The 17,878-nt window shown below is 58.4% G+C and overlaps 1 protein-coding gene across 20 annotated transcripts in view; it reads left to right on the top strand.

Annotated features, from left to right (window-relative positions):
* The window catches only part of Plec (plectin), a 63,662-nt gene that overhangs the window by 27,085 nt on the left and 18,699 nt on the right, over positions 1 to 17,878 (top strand). For 5 of the 20 annotated variants that reach the window (XM_036208041.1, XM_036208040.1, XM_036208042.1 and 2 more), the window contains 13 exons: positions 12,269 to 12,330; positions 12,511 to 12,525; positions 12,654 to 12,743; positions 13,045 to 13,080; positions 13,591 to 13,668; positions 13,771 to 13,863; positions 14,856 to 15,022; positions 15,887 to 16,002; positions 16,077 to 16,183; positions 16,273 to 16,392; positions 16,467 to 16,562; positions 16,826 to 16,953; positions 17,228 to 17,321. In XM_036208041.1, the coding sequence (XP_036063934.1) occupies positions 12,269 to 12,330; positions 12,511 to 12,525; positions 12,654 to 12,743; positions 13,045 to 13,080; positions 13,591 to 13,668; positions 13,771 to 13,863; positions 14,856 to 15,022; positions 15,887 to 16,002; positions 16,077 to 16,183; positions 16,273 to 16,392; positions 16,467 to 16,562; positions 16,826 to 16,953; positions 17,228 to 17,321 (1,202 nt within the window). Of the gene's footprint in view, positions 1 to 44; positions 588 to 6,709; positions 6,988 to 8,441; positions 8,613 to 11,410; positions 11,599 to 12,268; positions 12,331 to 12,510; positions 12,526 to 12,653; positions 12,744 to 13,044; positions 13,081 to 13,590; positions 13,669 to 13,770; positions 13,864 to 14,855; positions 15,023 to 15,886; positions 16,003 to 16,076; positions 16,184 to 16,272; positions 16,393 to 16,466; positions 16,563 to 16,825; positions 16,954 to 17,227; positions 17,322 to 17,878 lie in introns of those variants that run through there. The other 15 variants (XM_036208044.1, XM_036208057.1, XM_036208036.1 and 12 more) reach the window with 14 other exon arrangements.

Raw genomic sequence — 17,878 nt, 5'->3', positions numbered from 1 at the left:
CACCTGCTGCCTTCACACTGTGCTGACCGGCAGGCTTCCAGCAGCCATGGTGGCAGGCATGCTCATGCCGTTGGACCAACTGCGGGCCATCTATGAGGTGCTCTTTCGTGAGGGGGTTATGGTGGCCAAGAAGGACCGGCGGCCCCGCAGCCTGCATCCCCATGTGCCCGGCGTCACCAACCTACAGGTCATGCGTGCCATGGCCTCACTACGAGCTCGGGGCCTGGTGCGGGAGACCTTTGCCTGGTGCCACTTTTATTGGTACCTGACCAACGAAGGCATTGACCACCTGCGCCAGTACCTACACCTGCCACCAGAGATCGTGCCTGCCTCTCTGCAGCGTGTGCGCCGCCCCGTCGCCATGGTGATGCCGGCACGTCGTCGCTCCCCCCATGTGCAGGCCATGCAAGGTCCCCTGAGCTGCCCACCAAAGCGGGGTCCTCTGCCAGCTGAGGACCCTGTCCGTGAGGAGCGGAAGGTCTATCGCAGGAAGGAGCGTGAGGAGGGGCCACCTGAAACCCCTGTGGTGTCCGCCACCACCGTGGGGACCCTGGCCAGGCCAGGCCTGGAGCCTGCCCCAGCCACAGGTCAGCTGCATTCCGGCTCCCAGGCCGAGAGGGGTGGGAAGGGGCTGTGGGGTGTTTCTGGGGCCCGGGCTTAAGTCTGGTGGGCTCTGGTGGGCAGCACAAGGTGTGTGTATGGGTTGTGTTCATATCAGCAGGTGGCGCCCTTTCTGCCTGAGGGTGCTGGGTGTCCTAGCCAGTGGACCCACGTGGCTTGTACTCCTCCAGGCAAATCCTGGTGGGGGCGGGGCCTGCCGGCCCCAAGACTGGCAGGACCAGCTGTTGGCATAGTCCTGTTTGTACCCCTCTCCAGCACTGTCCTTGCCCTCACCCCCACCTCCCCCTCTCCCCGCCCCAGTGGCCTTTGGAGGTCCCTCTTTTCAGAAGTGGGTGTGTATAGGAGAGCTGCTGGCATGGAACTGGCCCAGGCAAACTACTTGTCCACTGAGGCTTGAGTCTGTCTTCTATGGCTAGGTGGCTCAGATTTGTATTACAGGGATAATACAGAGGGCCCCCATGACTGGGTGCTTGGCCTGCTAGGAGCTGGCCGTGACCTGGAGGTGGGGTGGTTCTAGGTGAGATGGGAAGAAGGGCATTGCCTAGGAGGGCAGAGGCCAGGGCATGGCTCAGTCTGTTGTCTAGGTGAGCTTTTTGTTTTTTTTTGTTTTTTGTTTTTTTCCAGTTGGGAACCAGACCTTAGAGGATGGGACAAGACCCCATTAGCCCTTGGCCTACCAGAAACCACTCCCTCTGTCCTTAAGCCCTTTTACCCTCAGGACATGGATAGACCTGTGTGTTGGTGTTCTGTGCATGAGGCTTGTGCAGGCTCTCCTGAGACACATTGTCCTTTGCCCGTGGAGGGCATCCCAGGAGCCCCCCCCCCCTCCTCCAGCATTATCCATGTAATAATGTAGGCAGGCACCAGAAGGGTCTGGGATCCACCTTCCTCTTTGTGGCTTCGTATGTGGGGAGGAGCTTGTTCTCCAGGAGTGGGGAAGGGAGTCTAGAGTGAAGGACAGAACTTACACTGGGCACAGCTGCCTGAGCAGACGCCTCAGTTCAGGCCTTTCTGGGTTGGACTTGTATGGCTTGTTGGAAAGGAGTGTACCTGGAAGGGTCAGGGAAGTTGAAAGTGGAGAATGGCCTCTGAGCTCTCTCCATGGCCCTAGGCAAGTTGGTAGCCTCTCCAGCTTCCCTGTAACCATGACTATGTCTCTGTCCTTTCCTTTTGGGTGTGGTGAGTGGGAGGGGAACCTTCCCCTGCTTTTCATGCCTGGCTTCCTTGTGTGGACTGGGCCAGCAGTTGGCAGCATGCTAGGAAGGGGGTTTGGGTGTGGCTGTAGTGGGCAAAGAGGGGGGCAACCCTCCCTCCCCCGTCTCTGATGGAGGTGACTCAGTCTTCCCAGCCACAACCGCTTGTGGCAATTCAGAGTTTCCAACAGGAAATAAGCTCCAGCTTCAGACTGAGTCAGGGCCCCAGGCGGATTCTCCCCCACACCCTCAGGACTGAGCTTGGGGCCTTAGGTGCTGGGTGTGGCTGGTGGCAGAGAGGCATTATATAGCTCCACACACAGGCTGGGGCAGATCTGATGCCACCTACAACTCTTGGCTTCTTAGGGTTAAAAATGAGCAAGCAGTGGGTCACAAAGGCTGTCTGTCACTTTCTATAGCACGGTACCTCCAGTGGGTTATATATGAAGTCTATGGGGCAGCAGTGCTGGTCACCAGCATGGCCTTAGTTCGATGGCCTGCCTCTGTCCATATGACCCTGGCCAGGGAGCCAGAGGCATGGCAGGGTGAATTGGGAGTGCCCCCATCTCTAATCAGCACATTTATGTGGAGGGAATCTTGCAGTTTCAGATGAAGCCCATGCCTCCCCAACTCCCCACTCCCCCCATACGAGGTGAGGAGAATGTGGTAGGAGGTGACTTGAGGAGCAGTCGGAGAGCTAACCCTGACAGGTGAGGAGGGGTTGGTCAGTGAAGAGAGTTGCTGTGAGGAGGGGGGCAGCCAGAGATTTCCTTGTGGTATAAAGTTGCGGGGGATTGCTTTGTTTTGTTTTTGTTTTTTTGAGCTGAGGATCGAACCCAGGGCCTTGCGCTTGCTAGGCAAGCGCTCTACCCACTGAGCTAAATCCCCAACCCTGGGATTGCTTTGTGTATGTGTATTCATTTTAACTCCAAGAAATAGTGTTTTGCCTGGCTCAGAATTCAGAATCGATCCAGAAGCGTTTGGAGAAAATCAGTCTGAGCACTTTTGAGGCTCTCAAAGAGATGCCACGTAACAATCCACATGTGAATCACCTCCCCTCTTTTCGTGCCCACACGTGGCTAATGCCCCTGCCGTTCCCTGTGAGCCTGCACGGTGTGTGGCATGCATAGAGGATGCTGCCCTGACCTCCTCATGGCCACACAGCCCCTGTTCATGTGGGCTGTGACTCTTGGCAGGTGCTAGTTGGTACCAGGATGCAGGAAGGAATCTGAAGAACTCTGGAAGGCTTTTTTTTACCCAGGTTGTAGACAAATCAGGTTTCTATTTCCCAGCTGGGGAGAAGGAAATGTGGATCGTTTGGAGATGTGATACTTGCTCAGACTAGAGGGCTGAGCTAGTTGTGGGGCACTTGGGCAAGGGAAGGGGCCAGGTTTGGGGTCCGAGGGAATGTGAATGTCAAGGAGGAGTAGAGAGGGGCCAACAAAATGGCTCAGCAAATAAAGATGCTTGCTGACAAGTCCGATGGTCTGAATTTGAACCCTGGACCTACAAGGTGGAAGGGAGGAACTCGCTTCTCATAGTTGTCCTCTGATCTCTACATTCATGCTGTGGCTGGTGCGCGCGCACGCGAACACACACACACACACACACACACACACACACACACACACACACAAAATAAGTAAGTAAATATCTATCTATCTATATCTATCTGTCTATCTGTCTATCTATCTATCTATCTATCTATCTATCTATCTATCTATCTATCTATCTATCTATCCTTCTATCTATCTATCTATCTATCTATCTATCTATCTATCTATCTATCCTTCTATCCTTCTATCTATCTATCTATCTATCTATCTATCCATCCTTCTATCTATCTATCTATCTATCTATCTATCTATCTATCTATCTATCTAACTAGAAGAAAAAAACGTTGAGTGGAGAAACTCAGTTTGCCCAGAGTGGTCAAGCATTGAGTTTGACCCCCAATACCATCAAAATATCAAAATGGTGTGTGTGTGAAGGGTTCTGCATCCATTATGTCTCCACGGAATGTGCCCCAGTGTATGCTTGTTTGAAATGTGAGTAGGTGGGGTGGCAGGGCTCAACTGTCGGAGGGAGGGGATATGGAGGAGTTTAGAGGCTGTAGGGTGAATTGAGCTGTGCCTGACAAAGTCGACAGGGAGACCAGTGGACTGGGACCCCAAAGTTTAGGGACTAAGGCAGGTCTTTCCTCTGTACTGCCCAAGCCACCCACTGATACTGGTCTGCAGGCTTGGGCTCTGTTGGTCTGGATGACTATGAGGACCCTTTAGTCAGTCATGAGGAGGAGCTACTGCTGGGTGTGGAGACCGGGGCATGAGCAAGCCCTCCCTTTGCTTCCCACCCCTTCCCTCCTTCCTGCCTTCCCTTCCTCTCTGCTGGCTCGGGGAGCAGCCTATCCTGGCCAGCAGCTATGGATAGGTACAGCATGGAGGAGCTGATCCAGCTTGGCCAAGGTAGGGCACAGAAGTAGTGGAGGCTTCAGGTAGAGGATAGAAAGTAAGGAGGGAGCAAAGTTGCAGCCGAGGTTGGGCCCTCTATGGCAGGGGGCAGGTCCCTAGGTGTGTATGTGTGTGCGGGGGGTGGGGGTGGGGGTGGGTGGACTGGGTGTCCCCTCCTGGTGGTTCTCATGACCTCAGGTACCAGGATTTATAGACGGCATGACTCCTCACAGCTAGCTCAGAGTGTGTGGAATGTGGGATGGGGGCCCAGGGCCAGGGCACTCCGCTTTGGGGGCCATCCCCGAGGCTGTGGAGACACAGGCCCTGCTGAGGCTTCTGAGCCCCTGCAGAAGGCTGCCTGCCTGTCTCTCTCTGTCCCTGCCCACTGCTGGCCAGCAGGGGTCTCTTTGGCCTGCCCTTGGGACTTCCCTGGTCCTCCCCCCACCCCAATCAATCCAATCCCTGGCTGCCCAGAGCTGACCACCACAGGGTAGTTTTCTTCAGAAATAGGTTTCTAAAATGTGATATAGGAGAGCGAGAGGCTGTGGTAGGCCCAGGCTTCTCATGCACTTACCCGCCCAGTGTGAGCAGGGGGTCCCACCTCAGCAGTCAGGGTCCAAGGCTGGTTGGCTGTGCTGTGTTGACAGTCAGTTGAGGCCATATGTGTTAGAGAGTCCCTTGACCTTGTGGAACCTCAGGCTCATCACTGTTACCATGCCTCCGTTCTCTCACCCGAATAGCGTTCTCACAGCCCAAGACTTTATAGGATGTCCTCAAGATTATAATAGAGCGGTGCTCGACACAGGAAGTGCTGCAGGACGGAGGACAGACTCTAGTTCCTCAGCCATTTGTCAGTCAGGACCCAAGGACCTGGCCCAGTGTGCCCAGGCTCCTGGGAGGAAAGAGATGGGATGGTGTCTCCCCTCCACACAGATGCATGCACACAGGCAGCTTGTTTCTCAGGAAGCACTGGGGTCCAGGTCAGTATTGCATATGGCGGATGTATTCTGAGCCTGCTTGCTGACCCGTGGGGACACTGTGCCAGGAATGCTGGGGAGTCTGGGGGGGAGGCTACCCCATTCTGTATTTCCTGGGATACCAGGAAGAGAGGCCTGTGCCAGGCTGTATAGCCTGATGGGGGCAGGTGAGTGAATGTTCATGTGCCTTAGGCCCCAGCCTTTGGGCTGCCTGGGTCTCTGGCTGGTAGTGTGACCTTGGAGAAGCAGTCCTGTCTGCCCTGGGGCCAGGTGTTGTGCTGAGTGATTTGCACAGAGCTCCCTGGGAGAAAAGGAACTGGCGCCTCTTTGGCCCATGTGGCATTTCCCAAGAGCGCCCTAGAAGTTGGGCAGGGCATGGGCAGCACCCTCTCCCAAGGGAACATGAGCTTACGTCCACTTCTGCCTCCATCCATGGTAGGTCCCGATGCCAGGCACCTCCTTATTATAGTATCAACCATGGGAGCTGGGGAGGGGGGGGCGCTGCACTGGGGGACAGAGTTGTGAGGCCGCCCAGCTAGATGGGACTGCAGTGAGCCTGGGCTCCATACGTCATGTACTAAGTCTGGACAAGTGACGGGCCTTGCCTGCCCTCCTTGGATATTTATATCCCCCTGGGCCCCCTGCCCACTGCTCCCCTCCCCTTCCCCCAACTCCTGCTGACAGGGCTGGAAAGCTGTACCCTCCTGCGGCCTCATCACTGCCGCTGCAGGCTTGCTGCCTCAGAGGGGCCTGTGACCCTCCCCACGCCCCTTGCCCGCTCCCTGTTCGCCCCGTGGGCTCCCGTCGCTGTCCCCAATGAAGATCGTGCCCGGTAGGTGGGGCAACCCTTCAGAGTCTTTTGGGAACCCAGCTAGGCTGGAGGCCATGGCCCCTGTCTTCCTCTGTATACACCCGGGTGCCTAACCTCACTGGCCTCCCTCAGACCCCGTCCAAGACCTCCACATGGGAGCTTGGGGCTTATGAGGAGCCCACCCGTCCTTCAGCGTGGTGGGGTCAGTTGTAGGCCTGGGGAAGGGCCGAGAGGGACTGGACACCCGACATCCGTTCACCCCCTGTGCCTGGTGGCTGTTCCCAGAGGGCAGGCACCCTTGGAGGTAGACTGAGAGTTTGGGTTCTCCTCCGGATGGGGGCAAGGAGTGCTGGTTAGGCTTGGCTTGGGAGGGAGGATCTGGGTTGAGTCTGCCCAGGCTAGGCTGGGGGGCTGAGGCCCGCGGAGAAGAGCTACAGGCCCCTCCTCCTGGCGGGTGTGGCTGTGGGTAGGCAAGGGTTAAGGCTCCAGTTAACCTTGAGCGACGATGGCTCTGCGCAGAGACAGCTGAGCTGGGCCCTGTGGGGAGCGCGGGTGGGGAGCGGCCAAGAGCCACGGGGAGGGAGGAGGCTGGGAGGAGGCTGGGTCAGAGCGCAGTTGGTGCCGAGGGGACTGTACACCGTCCCCCGGCTGAGTGCAGATGGTACAGGAGGGCTGCCTCTGAGGGCGGGGCAGCAGCAGACAGGGTGGGCTCTGGCTCCCCGAGGGAATCCCTTCGCTCAGCCTCCGTGCACCGAGGGGCTGTCTGACCGTCGCAGCAGCTGGTCCCTGGTGAGGACGGCTCTGCCCGTTCAGTGTGGCAGCCATGGAGCCGTCGGGCAGCCTGTTTCCCTCCCTGGTAGTCGTGGGTCATGTTGTCACTCTGGCTGCCGTATGGCACTGGCGCAGAGGGCATCGGCAGGCACAGGATGAGCAAGGTAAGCACCCTTGCCTCTGCCACTGTCATGGGCCACCGCCCCTGCCAGGAGACTGGGGCGGGGCAGGGGGTGGAGGGTCCGCCTTCCTCCCGCCCCTTGCCTTCTCCTGAGCCGCCCTCTTCCTGTTCGCCCGTGAACTACTAGAGTTTGTGAAAGCGTCTGTGTCGTGCCTACTCTGCACTGAAGACCCTTCCGCTTCCTAGGGTGTGCTGGGGGTAGAGCTTTGCGGCTGTCTAGCCTGCAGCAGGTCCTGGGTAGGTGCATGGAGCGAGGCTGGGGTGAACTCTGGATTGAAGGCACAGGCCTGTGGGAATGCCTGCCTCCTAAGGAAAGGCCCCTCTCCCTTGCCACAGCAGTGAGAAACCAGAGTGGCAGGTTCACAGGCTGATCTGGGCAGGGCGCAAAGCCTGCCCAGTGGCCTTCCTGCCCACAGAGTGTAGGCTGAGGTGCACAAAGGCAGTTTGTCTGAGTGTCCTCCAACATGGCATAGGACCCAGAACCAGTTGTGGGGCAAGCCGTTAGTCTAAGTTCTGCCCTCTCCTCAAAGTCACCAGCTCTTGGGCTATAGTCCGAGGTGGCCATGCTCACCGCAGAATGGGGTGGGGCTGAAGTGAATGGAGCCTGGGGCAGTCCCCTGGGATTGGCAGTTCTGCACCAGGGCTTCTGGCCAGAGGGGCTGGCCTCATGAGATGCACCTCAGGCCGGGACCGATGGGAGTGTGTTTGTGGCCCTGTGCCCCCTAGCGGGCCTGCTGGGTTTTAGCGTCCAGTGGAAGATCGCCAGGACGTGGGACTTAGAACAGGGTTTCCAGGCGTGCCTCTAGGGTTCCCAGAAGCCGGTGAGTCAGCTGTAAACAGTGGCATCCAACAGAATGCACAGGCCCCAGGGCTCCTTCCCCTCGGAGATTTTTTTTTCCCCGTTTGGGACCAGACGCTGGCCCCGCCCCCCTGAGTGCAGTTTTGTTTCTGGTCACCACATGGGGGAAGGGGCTCCCTGTGTCCCCGCTTGGTTCACTAGACGCCTTGCAGTGCAAGGTGTGGGCGTGGTCGCCCGCAGTTCGTACTCTGCCCATCGCCTCGGCTGATCCGGCCTCTTGGAGCGGGTGACACTTGGACCTCCTGCTGGGAGTGCCCCCCCCCCCCACAGTCGCCAGGCGTCTGAGAGTTACCATGGGCGTGGGAGGAACCCCGGAAAACTCCGATCACTGGAGAGTTCCCAGACCCTTTTGGCTAGAGGGCACCTGCACCCCGCTCTGTCCCCTCGACTTCCCGCGAGCTGGTTTGCTCCCTATGAGTTGGGGCGCGGCTTCCTGGCCCACACTGGGCGGGGCGGGGCGCTGGCAGCAGGGGCAGGTTCTCCGGGTCTGGGCATTGCGTCCGGTGGGCGGGGGCGAACGTGGAAAGCCAAGCCAGGGCCTTCAGCCTTGAACACAAGCGGGAGCACGGCTCCCGCGTCTTCTGAGAGCCCCCCGGGGCACCCGGGGTTCCTGGCCATGGCAGGGTCGTGGGCGATGAAGGGCGTCTTCACCTCGCAGAGGGAGGTCCTGCTGGAGCGGCCCTGCTGGCTGGATGGGGGCTGCGAGCAGGTCCGCCGGGGCTACCTCTACGGGCAACTGTGTTGTGTAGGTGGGTGCGGCCGCTCAGGTTGGTGGGCAGGTCTTGAATTTGTGGGTGGGGGTGGTACTTGGCCCAGGTACAGCCCCGCCTCCAGGCTCCGGAAACACCTGGGGAGGAAGGCAGGCTTGTCTCGCGCAGGGATAGGTTTGCCTCTGGAGGAGGGGGATGGTAAGTGGGCGGGCCAGGGGCTTTTCTGGGCTTGGAGCTTTAGCTGTAGGGGATGATCCCAGAGCGCCGCAGACGTTGAGAGCGAGGCTCTGGGGTCTTCCCCCAGTGCTATCATTGGCCTTCAAGTTCTCTTCCTGTGTGTGTGTGTGTGTGTGTGTGTGTGTGTGTGTGTGTCTGTCTGTCTGTCTGTGTCTGAGGTGGGGAGGGATTCTTTGCTTTGGCTAGCTTGTTACCACTTCGCTGGAAGCAGAAAAAGACATTCCTTGTGGGAACATAATGACCTCCCTTCCTAGGGAGACTGACTTGGCGCTGAGAGCCAGCCACGTTCTACAGATGTGCAACACAGTATTGACGCGGGGGTTGACCCTGGGGCTGATTGGACAGGTGGGAGAGCCCCATGAGATGTACAGCAGCATTTGAGGGCATGGCTGGGCTCTGGCCAGAAAGGGGCTTGGGAACCTGTGAGTTTGAGTCGGATAAGCAGGAGAGGGGACATCCCCAGCCAGGGGCAAGGGGCGAGGGGCCAGGCAGAGTTGGGAGAGGTGAGAGCAAGCATAAGCTCCGAGGCCCCCCCCCCCAAAGACTTTTAAGGAAGGAGGCCCCTAGGGGCAGACTGGTGTTCAGGGAAAGGGGTGCTCAGAGGTCCCCTGGCGAGGTGGAAACCCCTACCTGGAGCTGTATCCACTTTCCTTAGAACATCATAGCAGCAAAGAGGAAGAGGCTGGAAAAGCAGTCTGGGTTAGGGTCCGTGTATATCTTGGATGCCAGATCCTGTCTCCCCCACATTCTAGTTTCTTGGGTTCCTGTGCTCAACTGCTAGCCTATTTCCAGGAGCCTGTGCCTTTGGCAGAGTGACGACTCACTTCAGCAACGTTGCACACCTCCACTAATTTTAAAAAAGACTTATTTATTTATGTATATGAGAGCTCTACTTGGGTGTAGCGCCTGCATGAGAGAAGAGAGCCTCAGAGAGAAGAGGAGGGCGTCTGATCCCACTGTAGACGGTTGTGAGCCACCGTGTGGGTGCTGGGAATTGAACTCAGGACTACCTGGGAGAGCAGTCGGTGCTCTGACCACTGAGACATCTCTCCAGCCCCAGCACACCTCCACTTCTCTGAAGGGTTGGCTTCCTGACTGGGAGGTTGCTGGCCTGGTCTCGGAGCACTGACCAGTGCAGAGTCAGATTTGAGGTTCAGGAGGCCTTTGGAGTGGGAGGAGTCATCTCTGGTGGTTGTTGGGCTAGAGGGGAAAGAGGTAGATGGTCTCGTGTTAGAGTCTGAGGAGAACGCTCAAGTGAGGGGCAGTGTATGCCACTCAGCAGAGCATTGTGCTCTCGGGCCAGGCACTCGCTCCTACTCCGCCCTACAGAGTTTTGGTGCCCCCTTGTGGCCATAAGGGCAGCAGTAAGGGCCGCAGAGGGCAAACTTTTCCCCGAATGGAGAGGCCTTAGACATTGAGGGGGGGGGGGTGTTCCTCAGCAGTCCACAGCTGGATCACATCAAGGCTGATGCCTGGGCTGGAAAATTCTTGTGGTCTGGGTGGTACATTTTTTCCTAGAGTGGGTCGGGTAGGTTGGGCAGTCCCAGATGCTGGCCATAGGTGGCTCCATCTTCTGACCCACGGGAGCCAAAGGTTACGAGTAGCTAGGTCTAGTCACAGGGGCCCTTGTGCCCTTTGCCCAGGTCTCATACCTTTACAACCTGTAACAACTGCTATCTGCCGGCCCTACCCTGCTGTAAACAGCCTCATCCTGCCCCAAGGTACAGCTTCCTTTCTGGTGAGTCACGGCACCCAGGCCCCCTCCCCAGGTCTGACTCACTGGCTGTGCCCCCTTGGTGCGCTGCCTGCTGCCCCAGCAACCCTTTCTCCCCCCCACTCCCAACTGGGGAGGTGTCCCTGCAGCTTGGGCTGGTCTGCTCTGCTGGGATGAGTCACCGCTGAGCTATGAGCCCTTCTTGCCTGAGGTGTGCTTTGCCTGGCTGGTCTGGCTCGGGCTGGACTGTAGGGGATCCTGTGGGAGACTCTGCCGAAGCCAGAAGCCAGGAAGTCCTTCCGTAGGGCCTGAAAACCTAGCCGTTGTGGGGGGGCTATTGGATAGGGCAGAGTCCCTGCTCAGTGCAGGCTTGAGGAGGTGTGGTTTAGGGGAACTTCAAGAAGCTGGTCCCCACCTCTAGGAGTTTCTTCTAGTCATTCTGCAGGGAAATAGGCTGGTTATAGCCACACGTTAGTACCCCTGTGTGGTAGGGAGCCTCTGCTCACTCTGCCTGTGAGCTACAGGATCCTTCCTCATGGCCATGGGGATAGTATGTGTTCCCTTGTGATCCTGGGGCCAGCCCTCCCTCCCCCATCTCTGTACCCAGGTCCTACTGCTGTGGGTAGGGTGGGTGAGGAAACCCGGGGTTTCCTGTTTCTGGTGGGCTGAGGGTGTGGCCATGGGGGAGGGGCTGCCTTCCTCCTTTCCCGCAGGGACACTCCCCTCTGGGGGGCGGGCAAGGCGGGGTAAGGCTCCTGGGGTGGGACGGCCTAGGAGAGCGGCAGGCAAGGGAGTGGTCACAAGGACTCCAGTCTGAGCTGAGCCTCTGTTGAGTTAGTGTCCAGAGCAGCCGGCGGTGGCGGCGGCGGCCTTCAGCAGGCGTACCACACAGGAGGCTGCCTAGAGGGAGCCCAGCACCTGAGAGCCGAGGGACAGGGTGACGAAGGGGCGGGGGCAGCACCATGTCTCAGCACCGGCTCCGTGTGCCCGAGCCTGAGGGCCTGGGTGGCAAGAGAACCAGCTCAGAGGACAACCTCTACCTGGCTGTACTCAGGGCCTCGGAGGGCAAGAAAGGTAGCTGGCATTCCTTCTGAGCAGGGCCTGGTGACAGGAAGGGTCCTTCCTGTGTCAGGAAGCCTTGGCACTGAGTGGGGCGTGGGGCCCTGTTATAAGGGTATGGATTTCAGGGACCGGCTCCAAGATGGGGGCCAGTGCTCCATGCCCATCACTGATTGGCCCTTGACCTTTAAGGCAGGGACCAGGGTGTCTAGAGCTCTCTCCTGTGTCCCTGGGAAGGCCTGCTGCCCTGTCAGGGAGACTTGACTTTCCCTCCAAAAGCCCTGCTCGTTCCAGGCCTGCCATGTTCTTGCTCAGCCTGGGAGGCAGCATGTGGGGTGGGGCAGGCTGGGACTTGTATGCTGTGGGCTCTGGGTACAGTGGCTCTAGACCTCCTCTCTTTTAGAAACAAAGGAAGTTTTGGACAGCAGCACCCTCACGGGACTGGGCCTGTTGGTGGACTAGGGCAGGCTAGACCTGGGCTCCTCGGTCTCTGGTGTCTGTGTGGGGAGGCTTATTGGGGGACGTGGGGCTTTCTGATCCGGGCAAGGCCTGGGGTTGCCCTGGTGGAACCTTGTCAGGCAAGGTGTGGCCCAGCCGGCCACTGTGTGTCTGGGTGGTGCTCACCTCCTGGGGGCCTTTCCAGGCTTCTCCCAGGCCGTAGGTGAACTGGTTTTGTCTCCTCTAGATGAACGGGACCGTGTACAGAAGAAAACTTTCACCAAGTGGGTCAACAAGCACCTTATCAAGGTGAGCCGTGCCTGCTTGTGAGCTGGGAGGGTTCCCCAGCCCACACCCCCCAGGGGGTTCTCACACTTCCTCCGCTCCCCTTTCATCTCTGAAACCTGTTATTTTCTGCCCTTTCCTCCCACACTTACCCTGGTCTCTTTCTTCCTCTTCCTTCTGGTCTCTCATGGTCTCTGCTGGTAGCACTGGAGGGCAGAGGTAGGTGCCTGCCTGGGGCAGGGGTGTGCTCCATGCCCTTGCTTCTTCACACCCTGTGCAGTGCCCTGTGCCTGGGTGCCTATGGGGATTCTCATCTGTGGCCATCTTGGTCCCTGCTGTTTCCACAGGCTCAGAGGCACATCAGTGACCTGTACGAAGACCTCCGGGATGGCCACAACCTCATCTCCCTCCTGGAAGTCCTCTCAGGGGACAGCCTGGTATGTGTGCCCCTTCCTTCCTTCCTTCCTTCCTTGGGGCCTTTCCTACTACCCACTCGGGTGTCCAGCTTGGTCTCTCACCTCCTCCAGCCTCCTCCAACCCCAACTGCTCCTCTCTGGCCAGGGTGTTGGCATTACAGCCCAAGGCCAGGCCTACGAATGGCCATGGCCCCCCGCTGTTCTCTGCATTTGAGCCCTAACACAGTAACCTCATGCTCTGCTCTGCTTCGGTTTCTCTGCTGCTTGGACTCTGAAATCTTGACCTCTGCCCTTTACCCTTTGCCCTGCTCTGGCTGGGCAGCCGAGGGAGCGGGACGTAATCAGGAGCGTGCGCCTGGTGAGTGGTTGTGCCCGCTGGCCTAGCGGCACCTGGGCTTCCCAAGACTGTGGAGCCCACCCAACTCACCTGGGGATGGCAGCCAATCCAGCCTGGCCCACATCTGGCTCCTGGGCGGGCAGATGGCTGTGTGTCAAGCTGCCTGCTGTCCTCCCCGCTGCCTGCCTGGGGCTGGGCCAGAGACTCACCAGAAGCTGCAGTGGGCACCCCTGAGGACCCCCCTTCAATGCCACTGCCCTCCGCCTGTGGCTTCCTGACCATTGTCTCCTTCCCACTCCCTTCCTTCCTTCCCACAGCTGAGGTCGCTGGCTTTCCAAGCCTGCCCCTGGGCTGGTGGTCGGTCATCCAGCTGAGGAGGGTGAACCTGGGGTCCTGGAGGGGCTGTTGGTGCACTGGGGGAGACCCTTGGTTTAGTTGCTGCTGCTGCTTTGGGGGTGACTGAGGGGTGGGGGCCTTGAAGAGGCTGTTTGTTACCCTATGGACGCTAAACCATGTCGTGCCTCCTCTCAGCCCCGAGAGAAAGGGAGGATGCGTTTCCACAAACTGCAGAATGTGCAGATTGCCCTGGAATATCTCAAACATCGCCAGGTAAGTAAGGCTGTCTACCTGGCCCCAGGCTCTAGGTCATAAAGCCCAGACCTGGCCACCTCCCTCCGCATTCTGGGTTGTGACTGAGCCATTTGCTCTCAGGTGAAGCTAGTGAACATCAGAAATGATGACATTGCCGACGGGAACCCCAAGCTGACCCTTGGCCTGATCTGGACCATCATCCTGCACTTCCAGGTAGGTGGCCACCCCCGTACTGATCACCTTCCCTTAGGGTTTTCGGTGGGTTCCATGGCTAGTTGGCTGGCTCTATTTCTGGCTAGGGTGTGGCCCCAGGAGGTGGTGCCTTTGAGTATTCCTGCCAGTCTCAACAACATATGCTAGCTAGCTCTGTGGCTCCAGGGCGTAATCCTCTCTCCAAGACCAAGACCTGCCTATCCTGTGCCCTCAGGCCCTGGCTAGATAGGGCTGGTAGAACCTCCTTGTAGAGGAATGCATTTTCTGCTGGCTGCTTAGAGAAGTTTCTGGAGCTGCAAGGGATGCCCTGGGTGACTCATCCATTGCCTGTGTTAGCCTCACAGGAAGCCACAAATCTAAGATCTTGGGCCTAAAAGCCAGACTGGCATGGTAGCTGAGTCACACGGGCTGGCCAACAGATAGATCGCCAGGGAACAGGCTGCCACGCCTATTGACAGCAGGCAGGCCGGTAGACCCAGGCCGGTCATTGGGCTTAGGGTCAGGATGCTGGCCAGCCCCACACATCATGTCCAGTTCCCAGAGACTACTCCCTCCACCTGAGCCTGCAACTAGAGAGGGGCTTTGACCTGCCTGTCCCCTCACCCCCAACAGCTGAACCTACTTTGAGGTTGCTCTTCTGTGCCCATTGCCCATCATCTGTGTTGCATGCCAGCCTCTGGGGGCTCAGGGTATACTCCAGCCTCCCTCAGCTAAGGGGAGCCCAGAGCACCCATCATTTGACAGTGGACGTTAGGGCCTCCATAGTCTTCTGTGGAGCTGCCGCCGGGAGAGCCTGGTCTTGAGATAAATGTGGTAGGCTTTAGCCCCAAGGACCCCAGTATGGCCTGGCAGCCCTGGGTGTTACGGTCGCATGCTGAGCTGCCCTGCTTTCGTGCAGGTCGTCAGGGCATGTGGTGGTGTGGGTGGTCGGTCAGGCGGGCCAGGTGGCCAGGACTGAGCTCCTGCCCCTGTCTGCTGTGTGTGTGTGGCAGATCTCAGACATTCAGGTGAGCGGGCAGTCAGAGGACATGACTGCTAAGGAAAAGCTGCTGCTGTGGTCCCAGCGTATGGTAGAGGGCTACCAAGGCCTGCGTTGTGACAACTTCACCACCAGTTGGCGTGATGGCCGTCTCTTCAATGCTATCATCCACCGGCACAAGTGAGTGTTTCCGGGGGACAGACAGAGGAAGGCTGGAGGTTGGGGGAACACCTCACTCAACCCTGTGACTTCAAAACAAGTCAGGGCAGAGAGGCTGCAGGAGGCATGTGTTATCTTCCACCGTTGGAACCTGGTGCCTGCAGGCTGTATTGAATTCCTGCTGCTTCCTCTGGGAGGTGCCTGGGGCAGGGCCCTGCTGTCTCCTCCAGGGCCCTGTGAGAAGCACCTCTGTTCTTCTGGGCTGGTCAGGTCCACATGGACCCTCAGAAGGAACCTGTAGGAGCCCCTCCTCAGAAGGAGGCTGTAGGAGCCCACTTGATGAAATCTAGCCCAGTGCACTGTGCTGGTGACCACCACGGGCTCCTTGGGCCCCTTTGCTGGGTGTGGTGGTGCATACCTTTAATCCCAGCACTCTGGAGGCAGACACAGAGGCAGGTGGGTCTGTAAATCTGGTCTACATAGGAGTTACAGGCCAGTCAGACAAGGTTACACAGTGAGACCCTGCCTCAAAACAACAACAACCCTCCAACCACAAACAAAAATCAACTTCGCAGGATTGGAGATGTTAGTGAAGGATTTTTTTTTTTTTTAAGATTTATTTATTTATTATGTATACAGAAGAGGGTGCCAGATCTCATTACAGATGGTTGTGAGCCACCATATGGGTGCTGGGAATTGAACTCAGGACCTCTAGGAAGAACAGTCGGTGTTCTTAACCCCTGAGCCATCTCTCTAGCCCCGAGGTAGTATGTTTTAAGAGGGTATGGGGCCGGATTCTGTTTGCTAGGATGTCTGAAGGAATGTGTCTGTGTAGCCCTGCTCAGTGGGTGTCCGTGCCCCGCCCCCATCCCCACTCGTCCACAGGCCCATGCTCATTGATATGAATAAAGTGTATCGTCAGACCAACCTGGAGAACCTAGACCAGGCCTTCTCCGTGGCAGAGCGGGACCTGGGAGTCACAAGGCTCCTGGACCCAGAAGGTATGAACCACCCACTGGCTCTCCCCATCTTCACCCTTGTGCTTGGGCCCCACTGAACCAGCCTTCCCCTGCAGATGTGGATGTCCCTCAGCCCGATGAGAAGTCCATCATCACCTATGTTTCATCCCTGTACGACGCCATGCCCCGTGTGCCCGGCGCACAGGATGGGGTGAGGGCCAATGTGAGTGGGTAGCCCACGATGGGTGGAAGGTGGGCCTCAGCCCGGAACCCGGGCCCCCGACGGCTGCTTGCTCACCCCTGTGCCCACAGGAGCTGCAACTCCGCTGGCAGGAGTATCGGGAGCTTGTGTTGCTGCTTCTGCAGTGGATCCGGCACCATACCGCTGCCTTTGAGGAGCGCAAGTTCCCTTCCAGCTTCGAGGAGATTGAGGTGGGCCTGCTGACTTGGGCTGGTGTCCTGGGGTTGTCTTGGTGTAGCTGCTGACACCCCTTGTCCCTCCCTAGATCCTGTGGTGCCAGTTTTTGAAGTTCAAGGAGACGGAGCTTCCTGCCAAGGAGGCAGACAAGAACCGGTCCAAAGGCATCTATCAGTCTTTGGAGGTAAAGTGAGGCGCTCCCTAAGGGAAGTGAGAGGGGTGTCTCCTGTTTTTTGGGCTAGCCGGGGGGGGGGGGGGGGGGGGGGGGGATGTGTGAGAGTCGGTGTATTCCCTGGGTAGATATAACCGGAGGCCTCCATGAGGCCCAGAACTCAATGCCTCCCAAGCATGGCTTGACCTCGCCCGGTGCTTAGGGGCTAAACTTGGTACCAGGTTGTGGAGGCATCCTTGTGTCCAGTTCAGGCCAGAGTGTGCTCCTGTTCACAGGGGGCAGTCCAAGCGGGCCAGCTCAAGATTCCCCCGGGCTACCACCCGCTAGATGTGGAAAAAGAATGGGGCAAGTTGCACGTGGCCATCCTGGAGCGGGAGAAGCAACTCCGGAGCGAGTTTGAGAGGTGGGCCGTGTGGAGGGTGGCAGGCAGTGTGGGAGGCAGCAGGCGGGTGGGGCCCTGCGGTGGTAGGAGAGCCACCCCAGGGTGAGTCATTGCCTGAGGAGGAAACCCCCCCCCCACACACACACACCAGGCTGGGGAACCCAACCAAGCTCCAGGACAGTACGCCCCAGGCAGGCAGTGAGGCCAGAGCAGAGGGGAGCCGCTCTCTGGCCCTGGAGTGTGGTGGGCTCAGTGACTCACTGGGGGGGGGGCTCTGGGGTGACCTGGTTCCTAGGCTGGAGTGTCTGCAGCGCATCGTGAGAAAACTGCAGATGGAAGCTGGGCTGTGTGAGGAGCAGCTGAACCAGGCCGACTCTCTGCTGCAGTCGGTGAGGGGGAGAGGAGAGGCGGGGCCGAGGGGCGGGGTGGCAGGGTAAGGGTGGAGCGGGCACCCCTCCAGGCCCGAGGGAGGAGCCCTGAGCTGCTTACTCTGCAGCCAGGGCTGTGGCCTGCTGGGCTACAGGCACAGGGTGTGGTACTAGGGCGGGGAAAACCAGGCCCTTCTGGTTTGCCGCCAACTCTGACCTCCTTTGGAGAGCAGAACTGGCCTCTGGCCACCAGGCAAGACTCTCTGCCTCCCTGCCTCATTCCAGAGTGGCCCTCTCTCCTTCATCCCCTCCCTCTTCAGGAACTGGGGAGTGGGGAGACCCCAGCCTTGTTGCTGGCTAAGTGCCATGGGGCCCAGAAGGCACAGGGCTGTGGGCCTGGTTGGGAGAAGTTGTGTGGTAGATGATGGCGGGTGAGGCCGAGAGACTCTGTGGACAAAGCTGTTCAGGTCTCTGTCCTTGGACCCAGTGGGAATCTTTCGGACGGATCCTGATTCCTTAGAGAACTGATACAGATTTGTCTAGAAGCATGCTAGAAGATACGTGGGATTGCCAGGAGA

The sequence above is a fragment of the Onychomys torridus genome, chromosome 16, assembly GCF_903995425.1.
Source record: "Onychomys torridus chromosome 16, mOncTor1.1, whole genome shotgun sequence".
Taxonomy (NCBI): Eukaryota; Metazoa; Chordata; class Mammalia; order Rodentia; family Cricetidae; genus Onychomys; species Onychomys torridus.
This window is presented reverse-complemented; position numbering and strand designations above follow the sequence as displayed.